Source organism: Impatiens glandulifera, chromosome 7 (genome assembly GCF_907164915.1).
Source record: "Impatiens glandulifera chromosome 7, dImpGla2.1, whole genome shotgun sequence".
NCBI lineage: Eukaryota > Viridiplantae > Streptophyta > Magnoliopsida > Ericales > Balsaminaceae > Impatiens > Impatiens glandulifera.
In genome coordinates this window covers 47,692,794-47,718,351 of record NC_061868.1, presented here as the reverse complement: position 1 = coordinate 47,718,351, position 25,558 = coordinate 47,692,794, and the positions used below count along the sequence as shown (strand labels likewise).

The 25,558-nt window shown below is 27.8% G+C and overlaps 3 protein-coding genes across 4 annotated transcripts; 1 reads left to right on the top strand and 2 right to left on the bottom strand.

Moving 5' to 3' along the window:
- Window positions 1-4,174: 4,174 nt before the first annotated feature.
- LOC124946141 (decapping 5-like protein) lies at window positions 4,175-5,796 on the bottom strand. The gene is made up of 4 exons (XM_047486709.1): window positions 5,356-5,796; window positions 4,770-4,964; window positions 4,531-4,683; window positions 4,175-4,459 (listed from the first exon to the last, which is right to left on the bottom strand). The coding sequence occupies exons 1-4, from the start codon at window positions 5,713-5,715 to the stop codon at window positions 4,319-4,321; spliced, it is 849 nt and encodes a 282-aa protein (XP_047342665.1). The 5' UTR covers window positions 5,716-5,796; the 3' UTR covers window positions 4,175-4,318.
- A 1,989-nt stretch (window positions 5,797-7,785) lies between these two features.
- Window positions 7,786-9,175, top strand: LOC124946142 (insulin receptor substrate 4-like). Of its 2 annotated transcripts, XM_047486710.1 has the most exons (5): window positions 7,786-8,285; window positions 8,589-8,618; window positions 8,691-8,720; window positions 8,793-8,822; window positions 8,893-9,175. In XM_047486710.1, exons 2-5 carry the CDS (start codon window positions 8,589-8,591, stop codon window positions 9,136-9,138), a joined length of 336 nt encoding a protein of 111 aa, XP_047342666.1. In that variant the 5' UTR covers window positions 7,786-8,285; the 3' UTR covers window positions 9,139-9,175. The 2 variants fall into 2 exon arrangements, with proteins under 2 accessions (XP_047342666.1, XP_047342667.1); XM_047486711.1 differs by having other exon boundaries at window positions 7,786-8,618.
- A 12,872-nt stretch (window positions 9,176-22,047) lies between these two features.
- Window positions 22,048-23,672, bottom strand: LOC124910088 (actin-66-like). Its single transcript, XM_047450711.1, has 4 exons — window positions 23,613-23,672; window positions 23,151-23,535; window positions 22,426-23,033; window positions 22,048-22,137 (listed from the first exon to the last, which is right to left on the bottom strand). Exons 1-4 carry the CDS (start codon window positions 23,670-23,672, stop codon window positions 22,048-22,050), a joined length of 1,143 nt encoding a protein of 380 aa, XP_047306667.1.
- Between the last annotated feature and the right edge of the window lie 1,886 nt (window positions 23,673-25,558).

Genomic DNA, 25,558 nt, shown 5'->3' with positions numbered 1-25,558 from the left:
CTTAGGTACTGTCCACGGATTCATATATATAAGAAGCGATAAGAGCGTGCATCGTCATTTCTCAATTACATCTTAACTAGTAAATCTTTAGTGCAAAAGTTTAAAATAATTAGCATTACATCATATAATTATAGTAAAAAATAGATAATCATTTGACCCACTTATTTTGAAAAACAAAGAAGATAAAAATAGTAAGACTTTAAGCTTGACATGTTAAAAAGATCATATTGTATCAAGTTCAATGGACAAATTAATGATCTAACTTTAGACTAAATGAGATCATGTAAATCTTAACAATTCATTCGAGAAAATGAACGACAATAAGCACAATAGACAATGAACACGAAAACATAAGATAAAGTAGATAGCTAGTGAAAATTGAGAATTTCAATTATATATGAAGTATCATCGTCTAAGAAGAACGACGATTAAACTCTTATTGCAAAGTATAAATGGATAGATACAGATCGAGATAGAGAGAGCAGTTAAGAAATCTTACCGTGATGAAAAAATACCTTATACCTGGTAAACAAAAAGAGAAGAAGATAGTGGGAGAGGATGCAGGATGTTTGTTTTGATTTGCAGTTACTTTAGAAAATTCAAGGTTATTTAATGCTAATTTCTTAGTAAGTTTGATTAGGAATGGAAAAATTATCGTTTCAAATTTAGAAGTACAGTAAATATTGTATCCCAATATATAAAAAAAAATATAAGATAGGATATGAATATCAAAATTAATGGTACAAATATACCAAATTTTCATATAAAATGATATTTATAAATTAAAATACATAAATATATAATACTTATAAGGAAATAAATATATTTATTATTAACTTAATTATAGAAACACTTATTTTTCTTTTTTTTAAATTAAATTCAAATATAATTATAATATTTTTTTTCATATCTAATATCTAGATATTCTATTTTACAATATATATATATATATATATAATTAATTTTATTTAATTATGAATTATTTGTTTTTTTCTTTCAAAACAGAGTTAAATATTTAATGGAATCGAATAATATGTTCTTCTTAAATACAAAAAACACGCTTCCAATTTAATCTAATTTGAAAATTATTTAATTATAGTGAATTGTTTTTTCTTAAATAATTATTTTTAAAATATCAATTATATATACAGATACCATACAAAAGTTAAAATATACCAAAATTTTATTTTTATACTGACAAATGTGACGAGGCTAATTGAATTTCTTTGAATTTACAATGAAATCATCTCCATACAACTATAAGGAGTGTCTTTTGGTTTGACTGGTCCCGATTTTTTTTATTTAAAATTTATATAATTTTTTAAAATATCTTTATACCCATATATATATATATATATATATATATATATATATATATATATATATATATATAAAAAACTCAAAACTTTTTACCCAAATTATAATATACACTTCAAATACCAACTACCCTAACACAAAATATATTTATATAATAAATTAATATATTAAACATTATTATATCTTAGGAAATAATTATTATATAAAACTAACATAAATTTGAAAGAATATATATATAATATTATTATTTATAAATATTTCAATTTTAACACGGTTTTCACGTTTTTGGCACGTTTAACACGTTTTTGACATTTTAACATGTTTAACACATTTTTGATATGTTTAACACGTTTTTGACTCATTTAACATATTTTTAGCACATTTAACATGTTTTGGTACATTTAATATGTTTTTCACGTTTTTGCACGTTTTTTGCACGTGTAATACGTTTTTGGCAAGTTTAACACATTTTTGACATTTTAACACGTTTAACATGTGTTTGCACATTAAACATATTTTTGACATGTTAAACATGGTTTTTTGCACGTTAACACGTTTTGACAAGTTTTAACACGTTCTTTTTTGACATGTTTAACACATTTTTTGCATATTTAACACGTTTACACGTTTGTGGCACGTTTAACACGTTTTTTACGTTTGACATATTAAATGTGTAAAAAATGTATTAAACGTGTCACAAATGTGAAAAACATGTTAAACGTGTCAAAACGTGTTAAAATGTCAAAACGTGTCAAAAACGTGGAAAACGTGTTAAACGTGCCAAAACGTGAAAAACGTGTGAAAATGTGTTAAAAATATTAAAAATGTGTTAAACATGTCAAGAATGTGAAAAACGTGAAAAACATGTTAAACGTGTTAAAACGTGTTAAACGTGCTAAAAACGTGAAAAACATGTCAAAATGTGTTAAACGTGCCAAAAATGGGAAAACGGGAAAAACGTGTGAAAATGTGTTAAAAATGTTTAAAACGTGTTAAACGTGTCAAGAATGTGAAAAACGTGAAAAACATGTTAAACGTGTCAAAACGTGTTAAACGTGAAAAATATGTCAAAATGTGTTAAACGTGTCATCATCGTGAAAAACGTGTCAAAACGTGTTAACCGTGTTATATATGTTAAAAATGTGTTAAACGTGTCAAAAATGTGTTAAACGTGTGAAAAACGTATTAAACGTGTCAAAAACGTGTTAAACGTGCCAAAAACGTAAAAATTGTGGAAAACGTGTTAAAATGTCAAAACGTGTTAAATGGATTAAAATGTGTTAAAGAGTCAAATACATGAAAAATAAAAAAAAAATAATTTGGGTTACCCAACCCAACCCATACCCGGATTATGGGTTGGGTAAATACCGTAAATTTAATTTGGGTTGGGTAATACGGGTTGAGTTTACCCGTTTGCTCACCCCTAGGTAGATATAGAGAATAAAAACAATCATGGTTTCCACTTCTCATAATTTTTACTTTTAAAAAAAATAATCAAACAATTTCATTAATTAATGCACACTCTTTGAGAATATCACAAAATTTTATTATCACAATTCAACACAAATTATGATATAAATGAAAAAAAAAACATCATCTTTACCGTCTTTACCTTCATAGATATATCCAAATTCAGGTTTGGGTGTCTTAAAAAAAATTTGAAGTAGACATATAAGAAAAATAACGATTAAGAATCAACCATGGGGAAGAAATCACTTCTTCAGTTCAATCTAAACCTAGGTGCACTTATGTTGTAAGCTTTTGCCTAAAATCTTTGCACGTTTTATTTAAGTGCTGGAGCTAGACCTCATTAATCGTGACTCAAAGGTGGTAAGGTGCAATCTGCTAAATTTATTAATAGTGCAGAAAACGGGACATATTTGACCACCATTGTTGTTTTTATGGTTGACTGGCTATAATGTGCAAACAGAATTTGTACATATCTGAAAGGGAAATAGTGTCCCTGTTAAGTCTCTTATTTATATATATATATATATATAATCTTTTCATTTTTTATTGTTATTAGTAACAGGAAAGGTGAAAAGTTTTTGCAAGGAGGGATCTGGAAAATTGTTGTGGCCCATCATTCACACAAGTTAATAACTCGTTTATGATGGTTTCATTGATATTCTTATTTGTGTAGATGTAAAAGTGATTTTATAATTTAATGTCTGATTAATAATTTGTAAGTATGCAGGGTCAGCTTTGGGATTGCATTGGTGTTAATAAGTTCAGCCACAACAAGCATGAACAAAGTGCAGCCCTACGGTCAAGGAAGGATGGCTAGACGGCGATTGCCTACCTGGTCAAGGACGATGTCTTTGTTGGCTCGGCCATCCTAGTCCTGTTAGCCGTTGGCTCAACAATTCTATCAGCTGTTGTAGCTCTAAACATCAAGACATGCCAAATTGTACCCAAATGCACATCTTGGACCAATCTAAAGAGGACTACTACTGTCAACATAGAGATTACAAACAAAAGTAGTTTCTTCATGAAGAAGCAAAGTATACCCACCATAGAGAACTAAAAAACAAAACACTGTAAACCATTCTTTTATACTTGAGAAATAAGGAGAATCAGGAAACAATAATAAAGAAAGAGCCTTCTACTTTCTCTCATATTTCAAACTTCAAATATACAGAGGGTGTTTATTTATTCCTGTAACACATTTCTTCAAAATCACTATTTAGTCCATAAAAAAAGGAATGCTCCTAAAAAAACATCTCACTCAAGTAGTAACAGTCTTGAACTAAAATGTTCACAAAAAAGAAATGCATATAAAGCCTAATGCTTTACCAACATAAATTAAATGTCACTAATCTGAGAAATTGACAAGAGAAACTAATGAAAATAGTTTAGTAATAAACCTCCTGCTTAATAATATAGTATTCATGAGGATAAGAGAACATGTAATCATTGACCAGAAAGAAAATAATAAACCTGCATTAGATTTTATAAAACCAGGGAATACATGCCCACATTATTCTTCATGCAACATAACTCAAAGCTTATATGGATAATACTCTTCACCGCCTCCTCTTCCATCATGGTTATAATCCCTTCCCCAATTGTGAGGGCTTCTGTAAGTCTCATCATGAGCATCGTAGCCAGCATAATGTCTCTGGTTGAAGTTGCTAAAAGTCTGCAAAGTAAGATGAAGTATTGACATAACATTAAAATATCCAGTGAAAATAATAAAATAATAAAACAGACCTCGTTATCCATCTTCATTCGATTAGAAAACCTAGGTGGTCCGTTCCTTGGTCCACGCATGTGCGTATTACCAGACAGTGTGTTGAAACACTCGTGCTTATTATAAGAGGCCTTTGACAATGTGTCAAAGAACTCTTCCTTGTTGTAAGCAGGCTGTTCACAGGACAAATTAATTAATTTGACCATAATTATGCATATAATCAATGGAAGAACAGAAAAATAAACTTCATTACACCTACTTTGCTATCAATTTTCAGTAGTTCTGATCCATACAATCCTTCATTACCCAAGTTTTGAGGAGAGGAAACACTTAGAGTTTTTTCCCTTTGTCTAGTGCTTCCAAGGTAACCCCATATCTCTTCCTTTTTAAACTTCTCATTCATTGCTTCAAAATCAAATTCTTCAGTGAAAGGGAGAGAAAGAACACAACAATCCTGGAAAAGGAAGAGCGGCCAAATGAATTTTAGTGAGTTCCTCTTTAATGATGCGATGTCATGCATTAAAAAAGAGTGGTTTCAATTTTAAGGGTTGATTTTACAAAAATGGTTCAAGAGCTCAATTCAATATTTTTTATAAAAAATCCATCCTCCCACATTCCACCAGGAAAAATAAATGCAAGTTAGGCAAATAAATAGAATATTTTAAGAAATGTCCCATTCAGTAAGATCACCTTTAAATAACTGGCATAACTTGTAGTTGTGGATTGAAAAAAGATGGTATATTTATATAACTCTTTTAAATATTGTATATATTCCTTTAATTTAGAGTTATATTAATATTCAAAAAGAAACTTGACATTTAGAGAAAGGGAATGGATTAACCAACCTGTTTTCCAGGGAGATTTGATGGCAAGAATGCCACTGGAACTTCTGGTGCAGTTATTGAAGATGAAGCACTAATAGAATCCATATTTTTCTGATCAACATAGATATTGTCCAAAGTTGACAGCACAGGAGGCCTAAGATGACCCAACTGATCTGTTGTTAAAAAATTCGGTCCTTCCTCAGACAATTGACCTGTTGTGAAGTCTGGAATAGGTGGAAATGAACTATAGGCGTACCCTAAATCAGCTTCAGAAACAAGTGGACATCCAATGCCTTGATTGAATGTAGAAAAAGAAGGCATGTCCACTGTATTACCAGTTAGTGGAGTGAGATGAGATATCAACCAGATTGTATTGCTCATTCGGATCGGGAGGAGGTTGCATATTAAACTGTACAGAATTAGCAGTAGGAAGGGAAGATGAACTGAATCCAATAGGATTTTGGAATATACTCATTTCTTCATAAACCTGCACTGGATGAGGTGGAAGCTGATTCGTAGGCACTAATGGATTAGGTAGCTTCTGTATGTATGATTCACTAGTTGAGTTTCCATCAAATCCTTCGAAATAACGTTGTGGGGCAGCAGATGCAACATTTGCATTTGGACTTATTTGTAAAGAACTAACTTGACTAGAGTTAGTACCAGTTTGATGTGAAGCCAGTGTGACAGGATTGACCACCCTATTTTCTTGACTAAAATCTGGAGCTGTCATGGACCCACCACTACTAATGTAGGCCGATGATCTCAATGAACCTGCAGTCCCCCCCATGCTATGCGCTGACTGCAGATGAAACAAACAAGAACTGAGGCATGGATCTTTAGAATATTCTGAACTAGTATTATTCACATCAAGTGACTTCACCAAAAAACGAAAAAAAAAGCACCTGAATAACCACAGCAGGGTCGTCTATACTGGCATCCTCCTCAGGAGTAGGAAATGGCTTTACTTGCAAATCCTGAAATCCAATAGGATCCAAGAGTCCCAAACACCATAAGCATAAAATGCTAATGCTCTTTTCATAGAGGTGAAATAAATAAGCTCATATACTTGAAAAGAAATAATAAACAGTTTTAGTTGGTGTATTAATCAAGGGTATTTCTCATGAACAGCGTAAGTACAGGGAAGACATGACATAAAAGGATGAGTTTCCAGGTATCTGATGGACTATGTAGAAGCTATCAAAACAGAAAAGATAACTGCATAAAAGAAACCATTGAGGTATACAGATAAGGTCTGAATATGGCCCCAGAAAAGATAACTGCATAAATGAAACCAATGAGGTATACAGATAAGGTCTGAATATGGCCCCCAAAAAAGCAGCCTACACCTTAGCTCAGAACTTCCCATCGTCAATAAAGAAGAAAAAGGCATATACAATCAAAGGAATGTTACCAGGATAAAGTTATAAAAGGAACAAAAAATTCAGTTGTATAGGAGAACAAGTGTTGAAGTATGAATGACCTTGATGTCACATCCTCGAAATAGAATGTATTCGTAAACTTTATCACTAGGAGGTATTTGATGCCCATCTTTCTTTCTCCCCTCGGTTCCATAAGACCTCACTGTTGCAAAAGGCATAAGGAAAACTCATGTATATATAAGGGTATAAGCATTAAATACAATAAAATTCAATATGTACCAAAGATGAAGCCTAGCTACAAATGAAAATGAACAAAGTAGATTGTGAAACACTAAAACAAAGCTTTTATATAAAGTTTGTTTGTTTTTTGTTAAGCCTTAGAAGTACGCCTATGAATTAAAAAGATCTGGATACAGAAGTATATAAATAATGTATAGAGTATATGTAAGTGCAGCAGCCATTTCAGTTAGACATTGTTCTCTAGGAATAAACATCATTTTTTTTTTTTTTTTATTGTTTCACTTGTATTGGCAGAAGTTGGACTAGGTCTTTGTATATATAGCAATCTAAAGCATATCAATCAACAAACACATTAAGGAGTAATGTGAAAGTAAAACATTATTACTCTGCTATCTATGAATGACTAATGAAACTGTATATTAATAAGGACAAATTAAAAAACTAACTGTTTTTAAGTGTAGTTGAACAAACAGTTTCCTGTTCTGCAATCAGGGTAAATAAAGGGTTTAATTGTTTTGTTACAGTCAACAACGAGATTAGTCTTTCAATATATGTATATATATATATATATAGTATATTATTCAATGTTTAATTAAGCTTATTGAACTAGAAAATAGAGAAAGGGATATTCCAATATATATAGTATATTATTCAATGTTTCTTCAATACTTGAATTGTGTAAAAGAAAACTTCAATAAATACAAAATCCCCCATGGAGGAGGAGTCTACTTACTTTACAACTGAAAATAAAATACTTAAACAAACTACAGATATATCCACGTACATGAATAATGAAATTTGATCATAGTACGTTTAGATAGTATATATATAATCAACTGGCAGGCAAAGGGAAAGGATAAAAAAACAAACCCTATTCAAGCCAATGGTGGAGGAGTAGTCTTGTGGATTGAGGTAATAAAGCACTCCCTCCTCGTACCGCATCTCGTATTTTGACGTCAAACTGATATAGCTACCAATGTACGAATCACTCGGGGGAGAAGAAGGCTTCGAATATGATGATTCGTCGTCCGCCCGCCGTTTCACATCACACTTCGCCAGAGAAAGAGAGGGGAAATCTATCTATGCACTTTTTTTTCTCTCTATTTACTCTTGTTATTAATCTCTAAACAAACAACAAATTCTCAAACTCAAATTAATCTCTAAACCTAACATTTTCAAACCAAAACCAAACAGAGAGTAAGCATATACATTCATTCATGAAACATAAAAAACCAAACACAAAAGAAACATTTTAGTTTAAACTAATCAAACTCGAAATTGTCTGCTCTGCTCTCCGCCGCTCCGAGTTCTTCGTCTTCTTTCTTCTCGGTAAGTATTTTCTTCCTGTCAGTAAGAATAGATCATTAATTAATCGATCAATAGATCTTCATCTTCTTTCTTCTATCTTGATCAGATGATAATTAATCGGTTGAATAGATTATAGTTGAATCAATATCATTCGAACAGTTCAATTATCTTGTGTTTTGCCTCTGTTAGTTTGTTAATTAGTAGTTTGATGAATGTAGTTCTTCCTGTAGATTTATAAGTCATCTCTCTCTCTCTCTCTCTCTCTCTCTCTCTCTGTTAAATCAATATCATTTGTTCAATTATCTGTTGTTTTTCTGTGTGTAGATGGATAATCCTGGACATGGAGCTGGTCAGGTTAGGTTCATCTCTCTCTCTCTGTTAAATCAATATCATTTGTTCAATTATCTGTTGTTTTTCTGTGTGTAGATGGATAATCCTGGACATGGAGCTGGTCAGGTTAGGTTCATCTCTCTCTCTCTGTTAAATCAATATCATTTGTTCAATTATCTGTTGTTTTTCTGTGTGTAGATGGATAATCCTGGACATGGAGCTGGTCAGGTTAGGTTCATCTCTCTCTCTGTTAAATCAATATCATTTGTTCAATTATCTGTTGTTTTTCTGTGTGTAGATGGATAATCCTGGACATGGAGCTGGTCAGGCTAGGTTCATAATTGATTTTTACGAAGATTTGATTCAGCAACAGGCGCCCCCCCAGCCACCCCTACCACCGCCCCAACCACCCCTGCCACCGCCCCTACCACCCCTCCTGCCACCCCCCCAGCCACCCTATATTGAATATGTGTCCAATATGGTACTTGTTGCTGTGTCTATCCATGCATTTTATTATGCATGGATCATTGTTCATAAGAAATAATGAGTTTAGTTTGATTTTGTTTTAGAAAAGACTTATGATGCATATATTAGTAATTGATGAAATATGATGCATATATTAGTAATTGATGAAATTGATATGATTTTTTGTTAATTCTATTGTTTTTTCATTAATTATTTTTTTTATTATATATTTAGTAACATATGCTAAATAATTTAGTTTGTTATAATCTTAATTCAAATAAATAAATTAAATAGTTGAATCTAAATAAAACCTTAGAACAGTTTTTTTTTTTTTGTTAAATGATAGTCCATACAAGTTATTCAAAAACTAAAGGATACGTGAAAACTCAATTTTCCTTACCGAACTTTTACAATAATAAGAAAGTCTTTAGTTTTTAATTTGTGGAATATAGTTTAGATATTTGATAGAATAGGCAATAGCGAAATGATAGAAATTAAATATTTTCAAATATTTTGTTAAAACGACTTATATAAAATATGTCCAAAATATTAAAAATTTATAAGTAGATTATTTTTTTATATATATATTTGAAAATCAATTTTTTTTATTATTTGTTAAGAATGCTCTAATTAGAATAAAAATTTGATCAATTTTAATATTGGTTAAGAATGTTATAATTAAAAACAAAACAGATCAAATAAAACAATTTTTAATTTTTTTTTTTTTGTTTTTTTTTAAGAATGTTAAAAAGACATGCATGCATTCTGCATGATGCTATTTAGCAAGAAGGATGAGAAATAGAATAGCCAAGAAAATGAATGAAATGGGCTTCAAATTCATCATGATTATGCAATTGTATGTCTTCTTTTTTCTTTTCTTTTTTTGTTGTTGTTCTTGATTTAATAAGAAGGATCGTACGAAGATGAACCGACCGGATTCAAATTATTTCAAATTTTAAAATAATTTGAAAAAATATTTAGTAAAATATGATGATAGACGTATTTGGCACCGGTTATTAGGGTAAGAAGAAAGAATAAGAAGAAGTATAAATAGATTTTTTTGCACATCAATAGGAACGGTGAGACTACTATGGTTTTTGTTTTTTACTTTTTCCAAAATTTCTGTCTTTTTTTTAATTGCCAAGTAACAGAATATTTTAAAATTTCATAAAAAAAAAACAAGGACTAATGGGCATGAACCCAAGCTCTACGTGTCATAAATTTGAGAGGGCTCCAGATCTGTCACTTACAAAAGGCTCAGGACACGTTTCAAATTTTAAATTAGGATAGCAAATGGAGATCTCTAATTAACTTTCTCATGTTTTGTTTCTCATAAACAACTTAAATGTCTACTAATAAATAAAATACATTTTAAGGGAAAAAAAATATCTTCTTAAAACAAAATATATCTTAAATGTTGACTAATCCAATTGTTCTCATGAAATGTGTTGTCTTGTTGATTCACGAAGAAGTTGGGTTGGTTGAGTCAATTCAGGAGGACGAACAAAACCAAATTTTGACTATTTAGCTTCCAAATTAAATCTCATCTTCTTCTATCCCGGCGACAACAAAAGGTGAACATTATCGGTCTTTCTGAGGTCTTGGGTTCGAGCTCGTCAGACGACACGCTATGTACTTAACCTATTGTGTCCACATTTTTTATATTTTACCAAAAAAAATATTTACATCTCCTCAAAATCATCACCAGTCACTTTCTAGATTATTTCAATAATCTCAACCGCAAAGGCCTAGGTTGAAGAGATCTAACAAATATTTTAAACATAATTTATATGTTTATTTAATAATTATAGTGGTTATTATTATTTATAAAATTCTCAAGTTTCTTTAGAGGCTTGAATTGATTGTATTAGAGGATTAGATTTAGATTTAATGTCTTGAATTAATCTTATAATTAAAACTTGAAAGTATTCAATTATATGAAAAGAAAAGCTAAAATGATTTGAATTTTAATAAATAAGTTTGCCCTCTCTTATTCATGTGCGAAAGATTACTGTATGTCATATATGTTTCGTTATGCAATATAAATATGCCAATAAGCAATTCTTCTTCTAAATCAATTTTTTTTGTAATTTATTTTTTTTTAATTTCGTTTCTCCTTTTTGTCTTGACCTAATTCCAAACCGGATTCTGATCACCTAGCCAAGTTTAAAAATAAACGAAAGTCGAGATTCCTTCTTTCCATTCCTAATATATTCAAATGTCTAATTTCTTCTTTATACTCACATGCATTTGCATTCGGTTTTTTGAAATAAAGCATTTTTTTTAATTTATACAATTTTTTATGGAATAAAATTCAATTATAAAGATAAAATATGCATTTTATTTTAATTTTAACAGTTAAACAATATATTTAACACGTTTATAAAATAAACAATTGTGTTGATTATCATATTTAATTTGTTATAATTTGTGTGCATGGGAGAGGCATTTGTAGATGACAAGACTTAATTAATTGGGTGGCGGATGAATTGGAAAGCATGCAATTAATTAATGATGAATCAAACAATGATTGTTGTCTAATATAAGGATCGGTGTAATCATATATTCATATACTAGGGTAGTGAGGATTATGAACAGTAAATATGAGTGAAAAATTTTGGGTTTAGGTAAAAAAAAATAGAATGAGCTACTAACTTTAATGTGAGAAAAGACTCAAAATCAAACGAGAATGAGTCGTAATGAATTTTCTTTTGTCTGTTTGGAGTTGGAGTTTAATGGACAAATATTTTTAAATTGGTTAATATATACTTAATTAATAAAGTATATTTCATAACATTATTTTATCTAAATTAATATTTTAAATAAGATATTTAAAATAAAAATAATTTTTAAGTAAATAAATTAAAATAAAAAATAAAAAATTCAAACTCAATTCCAATTACAGTACCGCGGGTTTCCAAATAATCCTGACACCACATTGTGATGGCTAAGAATCCTTTTGTCACTGCATCCATTGTGTAAGTGTAAATTTGTTTTATTTTATTTTTTTTTAAGAGAAATCGTCAACTTTAGCGTGATAATTACTATTCATTATTTCCAAATTGTGAATTTATATTATTTGCCAACTTCAAGTTTATTTGGAATAGTAAATTTATATTTTTATAATTGTGTCTCTACAAAAATAAAAAATAATAGGAATGATAAAACATATGCAACTTAATTAATTGCAAGGAGGTGATATTATCACGAGGCCTCAACTAAGAAAGTATTAAACGTGGAAAAAAAATATGTGAAATGGATTAAAACGAGTTATATACTTGTTAAAACTAAAAGTTATTAAACGAGTCAAAACAGGTCAAACGAATCAAATATTAGTTAAACGAATTAACAACGTGTTAAATAAGTAAAAAACGTATTAAATTAGGTAAAAACGAATCAAATAATTATTAAACGGAACAAAATGTGTTAACTAAGACAAAAATGTTAAATACTAAACGAGTAAAAACGTAATAAATGTATTACAAACTAAAATTTGGTTTGGGTTACCCAGCTCAACCCAACCTATATTATTTATTAATATGGGTTGAATAATATGTTGACTAAATTTAATTTGGGTCGGATATTAGTTGAGTAATATGGATTGAGTTTATCCCTTGTTTCCGTACTTCTAACCAACCAAATGACATGAAAACAGTCAAAAAAAAATAAATAAATAAATAAATAAATAAATAAAGTTTTTTTTCCTTTCCCTTTTATTTAATTATTTATATTAAAGTATGCTTAAATATTGTTAATTTGATTCAGCCATTATAGGCTAATCACTCATTAATTTTTGTAAAGAGTTAGAGCTTGTTATAGTTATCGATTGAATTTATTTCAAATTTATTTATATCATTCAAGAAAGTAATACTATTATACAAAATCATAAGCAAAACAATTTAAGGGAATTACAAATATCAAATATACAATCCTTAAAAAGAAATTCAAATATGTTTTTTCAAATTATATGATTTTTTTTATAAATAAATCAATAAAAAAACGAATCTATCGTCACAGTCAAGATGATACACTTAATTATCTTGTGGATTACAAATATCATGAATTTAGTTACAAGTAATTTGTCGAGAATTATAAAGTAAATTAAACCTCTTAATTTATTGATAGGATAATAACAAAATTTAGTAACTATTTTAGCAACACTCTGTCTAAAGTGTATGAATTTATTTTTCCAACAATCACTTGGTTGAAAATTTTATTGTAATGTTTTCACTGTTTATAATTTAATTTTAAATTGCAATTCTTCAAATATTTTATTAGTTATTTTTAAGTTGATTTTTTTTTTTTTAAATTAACCATATTTTATGAAATATTGAACTATTCACAGTTACTGTACAATATATTATTTTATGAAATGTTGAACAAAAGATAATTTTTTTTAAACTGCTTTTTCAATAGATAGACATGTTCTGAAATCAAATATATGAGGTATATATACTCCTGAGTGTGAAGAAAGATGGACACAACAATATGTATGTCTGCTAGAAAGTTTCAAAGGTGAGCAAATAGATAAACTCAACTTGTATTATCTAATCCATATTCAACTCAAATTAAATTTAATTAACTCATAATTTAACTTATATTACTTATTAATATAGTAATATGGGCTGGGTATGGGTTTGATTGGGTATGAGTTGGGTAACCCAAATTAATTTTTTATTTTTTCGTTTAACATGTATTTGACTCATTTGACTCATTTTTATTCGTTTAACACATTTTTGACATATTTAATACGTTTTTAACATTTTTAACACGTTTTTCATATTTTTCACGTTTTTGTCACATTTTGACACGTTTCTCACGTTTTTGACGCATTCAATACGTTTTTTACACGTTTAACACTTTTTTTTACGTTTTTGGCACGTTTAACATGTTTTTGACACGTTTAACACGTTTTTGATACATTGAACACAAATTTTCATATTTTTGGTATGTTTAACACGTTTTTTAACACATTTAACACCTTTATGACATGTTTGAAACGTTTTTCACGATTATGACACATCTTGACACGTTTTTCACGTTTTTGGAACATTTAACACGTTTTAACACGTTTAACTTATTTTTCACGTTTTTACATTTTTGACACGTTTAACACGTTTTTAACATGTTTTTGACACGTTTAACACGTTTCTCATGATTTTGACATGATCAATAAGTTTTTCACACATTTAACACATTTTTTTACGTTTTGACACGTTTAACACGCTTTTGACACGTTAAACACGTTAAACACGTTTTTCATATTTTTATTATAATTAACACGTTTTTGACACGTTTGACATGTTTTTCATTATTATGACACACTTAACACATTTTGACGTGTTTTTCACGTTTTTGGCACGTTTGACACTTTTTGACATATTTAACATGTTTTTCACATTTATCACGTTTTTGACATGTTTAAACATGTTAAACATATCAAAAATGTATTAAACGTGTTAAAATGTCATAAAAGTGCCAAAAACGTGAAAATCGTTTTAAACTTGTCAAAAACGTGTTAAACGTGTTATAAATGTGAAAAACGTGTTAAATGTGCCAAAAACGTGAAAAACGTGTTAAACTTGTCAAAAATATGTTAAACGTATTAAACCTATAAAAAAAACGTGTTAAACGTGTAAAAAACGTGTTATTGGTGTGAAAACGTGTTAAACATGTTAAACATGTCAAAAACGTGTTAAACGTGTGAAAAACGTGTTATTAGTGTAAAAACGTGTTAAACATGTCAAAAACGTGTTAAATGTGTCAAAAACGTGTTAAACGTGCCAAAAACGTGTTATTAATGTGAAAACTTGTTAAACGTGTTAAACATGTCAAAAACGTGTTAAATGTGCCAAAAACGTGTTAAACGTGCCAAAAACGTGAAAACTTGTTAAACGTGTGAAAAACGTGTTATAAGTGTGAAAACGTGTTAAACGTGTTAAAAATGTGTTAAACGTGCCAAAAACATGTTAAACGTGTGAAAAACGTGTTAAAAATGTCAAAAACGTGTTTGACTTTAGGTTGAAAGATGATTAATTTATATTGAATTAATAATAGAGAATTAAATTAAATTTATATAATTTGGGTAACCCTAACCCAACCCAAATTCAACTCAACACATACTCAACTCAACCCATACTCACCCAACCCAAATTAATATTTTGGGTTTGGGTTAGGATTGGGTAAACCCAAATTATGTTCCTTTTTTTTAAATTATTTTTTTAAGGAGCTAAAAATTTAGTATTAGGAGCTAGTTTAATTTAGTATTTTTTTAAAAATTTTTTTTTGTTGAGTTTTTTAAAAAAATGATTTTTGATTAGATTTAAAAAAAAAATATAGTTTTTAAGGGTTCAAAGTAAAAAATATTTATTTTTTTTAGATAAATTAAATTTATATAATTAAATAAAAGATAATTTTGGTATTTAAATATATAAAAGTGTGATTAGATGTTTGAAATAGTTGATAAAAAAATATTGAATTTTGAAATAATATTTTAGAAGGAACTCTAATAACCCCTACCACAAACAAACAAGCCTATGATTGTCTTCTTAAATTGAAACAAATATAATTCTTTAAACAAACTAAAAAAATAAGAAACAATGTATTTATAACTATTAATTGAATCATACATTGAATATAAAGTTATACAATATATTAATTTGATATAATAGAAACAATTTTTTTTTTAATTAATATATACAACTAATATCTTTGGTAGTATATCATTAGGATTTCATTGACCCCGAGTTTTGGATAATTGTTGGAAAAATTGGATTGATGTAGCTAATAGTTTAGATTTACATATAATTGTGTTATCCTTCAAAAAAAATTTTTTTGTAAACTATTTGGTTGTAGTGAAATCGTCGAACTTTTATTGATTGTAGTCGTTCGATGTGTATCATTCATCATGTTATTATTATTATTATTATTATTATTATTATTATTATTATTTATGAGATTCATTTCGGAAAGTCGGTATAGTTCGTCGGAGAGTTATTCGTTATTCTCGAGAATTTACGAGTTTGATAACCTATTAAATAACGTTTTTTTTTTTTTTTTTTTTTATCATTTTCAATATACATTAATTTTTTTAAAAAAAATTACTATAAAGTTATAAATTGAATATAAAATTAGTGTTTACAATCAAATGAATTTATTTGATAATTTCTTAAAATCTATATATATATGATCGATGATGTGGGAGACTTGTTTAGAAAAAAATAATATATAATAGATTTAGTTTTTAGGGCATCCCAAAATTAGGGGCGAACCATGTCTACTCGTTTACTCAAATGAACATGTTATGCTATATTGGATCTGACTCGCTATTTCCTTGGGCTGATTCGAATCAATCTAGATATGAATAAGCCCAATATAAACGGGCTCAGACTATTCTACTTAATCTATTTGGGCTTTTTCCACAAACTAATTGGTGAATACTGACCAGTCTGGCCCTTTTATATTTCAAAATTATTATATATTCTTGGAATACAATATTTATACATTAAAATGAAAAGAAATTAACATTTTTACGAATTTGATCAACTAGAGAGAGCAAAAATTAACCCAAAAATAATATTCAAGGATCACAAAATGATTTTCTTAAAAAAAAAAATAATAATGTATCTTGATTGCTGCTACTTTGATTTAGCCCGAGCCGGTGCCGAGGCCAGCGTCTATTAAGAATTGGAGGATCAATGGAGATAGTGCCTTAATAAATAGTATAATGAAAGGAAATAATTTAATAGTAAAAAATAAAAGTTAATTTTAGAGTCACCTATTTTGAAAACTAAAATTATAAAATATTTAAATGTTAGACTATGCTTAAAGGTAAATGCATAATCTTACAAATAATTTTGTAAGTAATTTTTAATATATATAAGAGAGTAATTGGATACTTGAGTCGGGTCGTGGGTTGACCCGCCTACCCATAAACTTGAAAAATTAAATAAAATAAATGTGACATACACAAGTTTTGAACTTACAACCTCAAAATATAAGTTTAACATTTTAACCAACTAAATTAATACCACTTTATATTTTAAAATCAACTTCAATTTAGATATATGACATTTCTAATAATATAACTTGAACATCTCAAATAATTAAACTAATAATATTTTAAATTTATTTATATAATTTATTATATATATATAACATCATATATATATATATATATATAATTTATTATATATATATAATTATTAGTCATATAAATTATATATTCATACATAAATTTATAAAAAAAAAAACAATCAAATCTAAGAAATATATTGCTTAATTTTGATGAAAATAAGTCGGTAAATATGAATTATTTTGTTTTTAACCGTACAAATATACGAAAACATTGACTAATTATGTATAATAATCTCACTTTTTTATGATTTGAATATCAATCATATGGGATGGTCAAAGAACTAATAATTGATTTGGTAGAACTAATTAATAATCACCTCCTTAATTGGTTAACAACTTTTCACACCCTAAGCCAAATATTTAGTACAAACGCACCATCTCACTAATTGGTTCAATATATGTTTTTTATCAAATGATTTAGACTGTTATTCTATTTCTCACATTATATATATATATATATACCAATGATAATAATAAAACTATCAATAAAAAATAATCATTTAAAAAATTTATCAACTTAATTCAAGAGGTAAAAAATCTATCAACTTAATTGAAGGGATAACAAATAATCAATTAAAAAATCTATCAACTCATAAGATATCAAATATCACAAATTCCATTCTAATATAAAAACAAAAAACTTACTTGTTATTTTTGTTTTTTTATATAGACCTAGAGTATTTTACTAATTAACCATTTTAAAAAAAAATTATTTCTATATGTTCTGTTATAATTTTATTTTTTTCAAATATATATAGAAGTATTACTTTTGTACCTTAATTTTTTTTTTTTCAATTTGTATCTATTTTTTTTTTTCCATATTTTAGTCCCATGGACGGTGATTCTTTTGGTGAACGGAACTAGCTTATGTACACCGAATATGTATGATAAAAATCTAGGGGTGTTCAATCGATCGGTTAACCGGTTAAGACCGATTTTGTCTTTTATTTTACAAACTGGTTAACCGGCCGTTAATGGTATCGGTTTTACCGGTTTTTGTTCTACCGGGTTTGGTCGGTTCTTATCGGTTAACCGGGTTTAACCAGGAACCGATAATTCAATTTTTTAAATTAAATAATAAATTTTGAAATATTTTTTTTAAAATTATTGTTTGCACTTTCCTATTATAATATTCTCTATCCTTTCTTGTCATATTGATATATTTAGAAATATGTTATAATATATTATTTTATTGTAACAATATAATATATTTTATAGTTATTTTAATTTGTTTAACTTATAATTCTACGTTGTTATTGTATAGTTATAAAAATAATTTTACATATTTTAATAAAATAATTTTAGTTTGTTTTTAATTTATTTTTATAATTTTTTTATATATAAATTATAGTGTTTTTAAAAAATAATTCAATAAAAATTATAATTTAAAATTTAAAAATAAAAAGATTTATAAATTATTAAATATTATTTATAAAATAACTAATATAAATTATAAAATATATAATTAAATTATTACCGGTTTATCAGTTAAACCGTTAAAAAAATAGGGAAACCGAAAACCGAACCGTTTAACCGGTAAAAAACCGGTTAACCGAAACCGCTAAAACCAGTTAACCAATAAACTGTTAAAATAAAACCGGTTAACTATCGGTTCGGTTGGGTTATCGGTTTTCTGTTTTTTTTGTACAAACCTATTAAAAAATTTATGTAAGTACTCGAGTGGGCTGAAATCTATCATGATTTTTTACGGTTAAAATTTAACATTTTCCCTTGATTTAAAAACAAAAATCATGTTTATATAATTATAAAAAAAATAATAAAACTTACTTTGTATCCTTGCTTATTTTTTATATGCCTATTTCAAATTTTTTTGTAAGACACTCAAACCTGAATCCCGGATCTATCTATGGAGGTAAGGAAGTAAGGTAAGGAAGTAAAGATGATGTTTTTTTTTTTCATTTATATCATAATTTGTATTGAATTATCTTAATTAAGATTTTGTGATATTCTAAAGAGCGTGTATTAATTAATGAAATTGTTTGATTTTTTTTTTTTAGATTGAAAATTATGAAAAGTGAAAACCATGATTTTTTTTATTCTCGATATTGGAGACTTGAATGATAGAAAATGCTAACATGTGTGTGCAAACTTGAAGAAAAATTATATATATAGCTTTTTGTTGAAATAATAAGTAATGATTTTTTTGTTTAAAAAAAGTACATATTTTTTTTAAAGAAATTTATTATCTTACTAGAATACTCATATCCAAGATGCTTTTAGCTTTGAAAGTTTATTCCTTCTACCATCGTAGCCTTTATATGTTTTTTAAATTAGAATGATAATGGGCGGTTTGGGGGCGGAGAATGTATTTATCATCTCTGTCCCATTTTTATTTCAGGAATTTTTTTAATATCATCTCCGTCCCGTTCAATTTTTTTCAGTTTTGAGAAATCCCTCCGGGACACCATTAATCAAATATTTTAAAATAATAAATTTTTTTCACAAAATAATATTATATAAACGATTTTTAAATATAATATATATTGTAATATATTAAAATTTTATATTATTATAAGGAAATAAATTTAATACTCTTATAAAATATATTTAATAAACAATTATATTAGTGATTTAATATATTTAATTATATTTTATAGTTTTCGGGACATAAACGGGGTGAGATCGGGGCGGATCGGGACGGGGGACACAAATACCATCCCCGCTCCATCCCCGTTCGGTTTTGGGGAAAAACCATCCCAAACGAGATAATTCAGTTTGATTTTTACAGGACGGTTTCAAATTGTCATTCTTATACAGGAGTATATAATGGGTTGTTTTTATTCATTTTTTATACCTTTAAATTTTCTCAATATTTGTGTACTGTTATTTAAAATTATCTAATTGTTTGTCTTACTGAATGATCATATATTTTGAAAAAAATATATATTATTATAGGTGAGAATTAAAATAGAAATAAAAGTTTTTTTTGCTAATTAAATTAAGAAAACTATTATTATATGTGAGAATTAAAATATATAAAAATGGGTGAATGCCTTTTTTTTTTATTATTATTATTCAGGATATCTATGCCATAAGTTACAGGTTTTCATGAATATTGCCCATTTTCTAAATGTAGATCCAATAAAAAAAAAACTAAGATGATTGTTATTTTTTGAACATCAACTTAAACACTTCTTAGTTTTTTAGCCAAAAAAAAAAAACAAATACTCATTGTAATTAACACAAAAATAAAATAAAATACATATCACTCTTTTTCACATTTACAACTTACAAAACATTACATATTCATGAAGAATTTAAATGCTCAAATTCTCAAACCACATAAAAATGAAATTATTAACATTGGCCCACTTTTTAATCATTCAAACATCACTTGAGAATTAAAAACAAAATACAAGTTGATGGGTAGTATTTTAAGTTTATCATCAAATATTATTTTAAAATATATATTAAAACCTTGTTAATATATATTTTTAAGCCCAACAAGAGTAATTTTTATTTATATATTTATAAATTTATAGTACAAATATTTGTAGAATTGTGAAAAAAAATAAACGGAAAACGATATGTTACCGTTTTCATTAACTGTTTTATCGGTTAATCGGTTTCGATTAAATAATTTTTTAACGGATAAAAGGTTAGATTTGGTTGAACGATTTTTCTATCGATACCGGTAATAATTTAGTTATATATTTATAAATTATAATTTATATTAGATATTTTTTTAAAAATATTAGATGTATGATAATATTTAATAATTTATATATTAGTTGTTTTTTAATTTTAAATTATAAATAAATAATTTTTTTTATACGTCAATTTATATATATTTTTTTTGTAAATACTTTTTTGTTTAAAACTTTTCAAGTCATATTTTAATCTATCTAATTTAATACATGATTTTATGTTTAAAGAGAGAAAAATATATAGGTGTAAAACAATTTTCAAACATGTAAATCTCAAAAAAAATGAAACTTCATTGTGATCATCAAACTTCACCGAAATTTAATATCGCTTCTTCATTTCACGATCTCAAAAGGCAAGCTTCTCTAAGTTTCGAGACAAGATGAACAAGGCAAGATGTGCTATCACCAGTGCTACTCCAACTCAAATGTATGTATAATAACATCTCTTTCTTTCCAATTCAATTTTATCATCTTCTTCTTGATTTTGATTTTTGAATAGTCACTTCTTCTTCTTCTTCTTCTTTCTTCTGCAATTTATCCAAGTTTGATAGAAAAAGTCAGTTATAATGGAGATACAACCGTTCTAGAAGGTCCCTCTATGAAAATAGTTTCGCTGTCACCTTTTGATGTCGATGTCCTGAAGTTATCGGCTCTGTCGTGTCATCTGATCATCAGAGTTTGGACCATTATTTGAAAGGTTAAATGAATTTGATAAAAGAAAATGAAGATGGGGCATCTTCTCACCATGAACTAGAGAGAATTGCAGAAGAGTTGATATAATCTCTGATGCAAATTCCATACAACAAATGAAACAAAGCTTTCATTTTGTTGATGAAAAAGGGTGAGGGTCTGTTTTATAGTTTATTTATTTTAATTCATCCCCACGTATCTTTATTTCTATTTATAATTAGAATCAATTGAGGTTCAAAAATGTAAAATAATTGTACGAGAGACTACATAAGTTATTAAAAGACAAGTCATTCTTAGAGACGAGTGAACAAGAACACGAGCCATCACTGGGATTGAATAATAGAGAAACAACACTTATTATCGAAATAAAACAGAACAAACTCGCTAGAAAATCCAACTAGAAACAACAAATATAGAAAAATCATAAACAAAAACATTTTTTAAGTTGTAGATCACTCTAGTTGCATAGAAATAACAAATAGTACTTAGTTATTTTAAGTGTGATGGACTTCCTCAGCTGAGCAACACTTTTTGTGAACAATCGAAGGTCCAAATTCATCGTACTCTGCCCTTTCAATCAACCTCTGTTATCAAAAAAATAAATAAAAATCTTCATAGAGTGAATGACCTTGTATAGAGTTGTAATAATTCAATTACAAAATTCGAATGATAAATTTGTAATAATTTAATAGAATTAACTTATTCATAAGTTTGATATCTTATTTGTAAATGCAGCAAAAATATAAGAGCTTTTGTGAAACATTTAAATCTAATTGGTTATTTTTTGCTAACTCTAAATCTTAGGACAAGAATATTTAGAATTAGAATAGTTTAAAATTAGAATCTTTAAAAAAATAAAAAGTTAATATTACCTGCTTGAAAGTGCTTAGAGATGCAAAGATAGATCCACCCATCCAGACACTATATTTCCTCCAGGGATGTGCAACCACATTTATCTTCGTGCCACTAGGTGCAAGGGCGGTGATCTCTTTTTTCATTCTCTCTACAATACCAGAGAACATAGTTGAACCACCATTAAGCACAATGTGTCCATAAAGATCTTTCCTGATATTCACGTCACAGTTCATGATGGAGTTGTAAATTATCTCGTGTATTCCGGCAGCAGCTTCCATTCTAATCATTGATGGCTGGAAAAGTACCTCAGGGCATCGAAACCTCTCAGCACCAATGGTGATCACTTGCCCGTCAGGAAGCTCGTATGATTTCTCAACTAATGAAGAACTAGTTCTTGAAGTCTCAATCTCCTTTTCATAATCCAGAGCTATGTAAGTCAACTTCTCCTTCACATCCCTCGCAATTTCCCTAGTAAATGGATAACCGCCTTCTGTCAGGATTTTCATCAAGTGATCTGTCAGGTCTCGACCAGCCAAATCAAGACGAATGGTTGCGTGTGGAAGGACTTGTCCTTTGTATACAGGGACTACGTGGGTCTCACCTTCACCCGAATCCAACACAATACCTACTCAGATGAAAAATGTTAACAAGTATTGAAAGAGGTCAACATATTTTTTTTAAAACAAAATTTTGGAAACACCGTATATAGAGATTGCATGAATAATTACTTTAAATGGCTTACCAGTGAGACAACAAGTTTCATAGAGAGAAAGTACGGCCTGATTGGCGACGTACATGGAAGGGGTGTTAAATGTCTCAAACATAATTTGGGTCATCTTTTCACGATTAACCTCAGGGTTAAGAGGTACTTCAGTAAGAAGAATGGGATGATCTTCCGGGGAAACACGAAGCTCTTTGAATGTTTGATGCCATACTTTCTCCATATCGTCCCAATTGCTCACAATACCATGCTCAATTGGGTAATTTAAATTTAAATTTAAATTAACTCTATTTGTCAAAGCTTCGTCACCGATAAAAAAGTCTTTCCAATAATGCGTGTGAGGAGGAGGATGACCCACAACGTTAGGAAACACAGCTAGTGGATCATTATCTCCGGCAAATCCAGCCTACCAATTGAATTTTTCCGATTATAATTTAGTCGTATATCTCAAATACATATGAAAACTCACCCCATTTGAAATACCTTAATAATTCCGGTCCCATTGTCGAACACCAGTCGCCGATTGTCCTCGCCTTCTAACATCTTAGGTACTGTCCACGGATTCATATATATAAGAAGCGATAAGAGCGTGCATCGTCATTTCTCAATTACATCTTAACTAGTAAATCTTTAGTGCAAAAGTTTAAAATAATTAGCATTACATCATATAATTATAGTAAAAAATAGATAATCATTTGACCCACTTATTTTGAAAAACAAAGAAGATAAAAATAGTAAGACTTTAAGCTTGACATGTTAAAAAGATCATATTGTATCAAGTTCAATGGACAAATTAATGATCTAACTTTAGACTAAATGAGATCATGTAAATCTTAACAATTCATTCGAGAAAATGAACGACAATAAGCACAATAGACAATGAACACGAAAACATAAGATAAAGTAGATAGCTAGTGAAAATTGAGAATTTCAATTATATATGAAGTATCATCGTCTAAGAAGAACGACGATTAAACTCTTATTGCAAAGTATAAATGGATAGATACAGATCGAGATAGAGAGAGCAGTTAAGAAATCTTACCGTGATGAAAAAATACCTTATACCTGGTAAACAAAAAGAGAAGAAGATAGTGGGAGAGGATGCAGGATGTTTGTTTTGATTTGCAGTTACTTTAGAAAATTCAAGGTTATTTAATGCTAATTTCTTAGTAAGTTTGATTAGGAATGGAAAAATTATCGTTTCAAATTTAGAAGTACAGTAAATATTGTATCCCAATATATAAAAAAAAATATAAGATAGGATATGAATATCAAAATTAATGGTACAAATATACCAAATTTTCATATAAAATGATATTTATAAATTAAAATACATAAATATATAATACTTATAAGGAAATAAATATATTTATTATTAACTTAATTATAGAAACACTTATTTTTCTTTTTTTTAAATTAAATTCAAATATAATTATAATATTTTTTTTCATATCTAATATCTAGATATTCTATTTTACAATATATATATATATATATAATTAATTTTATTTAATTATGAATTATTTGTTTTTTTCTTTCAAAACAGAGTTAAATATTTAATGGAATCGAATAATATGTTCTTCTTAAATACAAAAAACACGCTTCCAATTTAATCTAATTTGAAAATTATTTAATTATAGTGAATTGTTTTTTCTTAAATAATTATTTTTAAAATATCAATTATATATACAGATACCATACAAAAGTTAAAATATACCAAAATTTTATTTTTATACTGACAAATGTGACGAGGCTAATTGAATTTCTTTGAATTTACAATGAAATCATCTCCATACAACTATAAGGAGTGTCTTTTGGTTTGACTGGTCCCGATTTTTTTTATTTAAAATTTATATAATTTTTTAAAATATCTTTATACCCATATATATATATATATATATATATATATATATATAAAAAAAACTCAAAACTTTTTACCCAAATTATAATATACACTTCAAATACCAACTACCCTAACACAAAATATATTTATATAATAAATTAATATATTAAACATTATTATATCTTAGGAAATAATTATTATATAAAACTAACATAAATTTGAAAGAATATATATATAATATTATTATTTATAAATATTTCAATTTTAACACGGTTTTCACGTTTTTGGCACGTTTAACACGTTTTTGACATTTTAACATGTTTAACACATTTTTGATATGTTTAACACGTTTTTGACTCATTTAACATATTTTTAGCACATTTAACATGTTTTGGTACATTTAATATGTTTTTCACGTTTTTGCACGTTTTTTGCACGTGTAATACGTTTTTGGCAAGTTTAACACATTTTTGACATTTTAACACGTTTAACATGTGTTTGCACATTAAACATATTTTTGACATGTTAAACATGGTTTTTTGCACGTTAACACGTTTTGACAAGTTTTAACACGTTCTTTTTTGAC

Coding starts and splice junctions, on each gene's coding strand:
- LOC124946141 (XM_047486709.1), bottom strand. CDS start 5,715: ATGAGCAATACAATCTGGTTGATATCTCATCTCACTCCACTAACTGGT. Junction 4,965..5,355: donor CAAATCTCCCTGGAAAACAG/GTTGGTTAATCC, acceptor TTCCTTTTCCAG/GATTGTTGTGTTCTTTCTCT. Junction 4,460..4,530: donor GAATGAAGATGGATAACGAG/GTCTGTTTTATT, acceptor CTTACTTTGCAG/ACTTTTAGCAACTTCAACCA.
- LOC124946142 (XM_047486710.1), top strand. CDS start 8,589: ATGGATAATCCTGGACATGGAGCTGGTCAG. Junction 8,619..8,690: donor CTGGACATGGAGCTGGTCAG/GTTAGGTTCATC, acceptor TTCTGTGTGTAG/ATGGATAATCCTGGACATGG. Junction 8,823..8,892: donor CTGGACATGGAGCTGGTCAG/GTTAGGTTCATC, acceptor TTCTGTGTGTAG/ATGGATAATCCTGGACATGG.
- LOC124910088 (XM_047450711.1), bottom strand. CDS start 23,672: ATGTTAGAAGGCGAGGACAATCGGCGACTGGTGTTCGACAATGGGACC. Junction 23,536..23,612: donor ATGGGACCGGAATTATTAAG/GTATTTCAAATG, acceptor TTCAATTGGTAG/GCTGGATTTGCCGGAGATAA. Junction 23,034..23,150: donor TGAAACTTGTTGTCTCACTG/GTAAGCCATTTA, acceptor TCATCTGAGTAG/GTATTGTGTTGGATTCGGGT.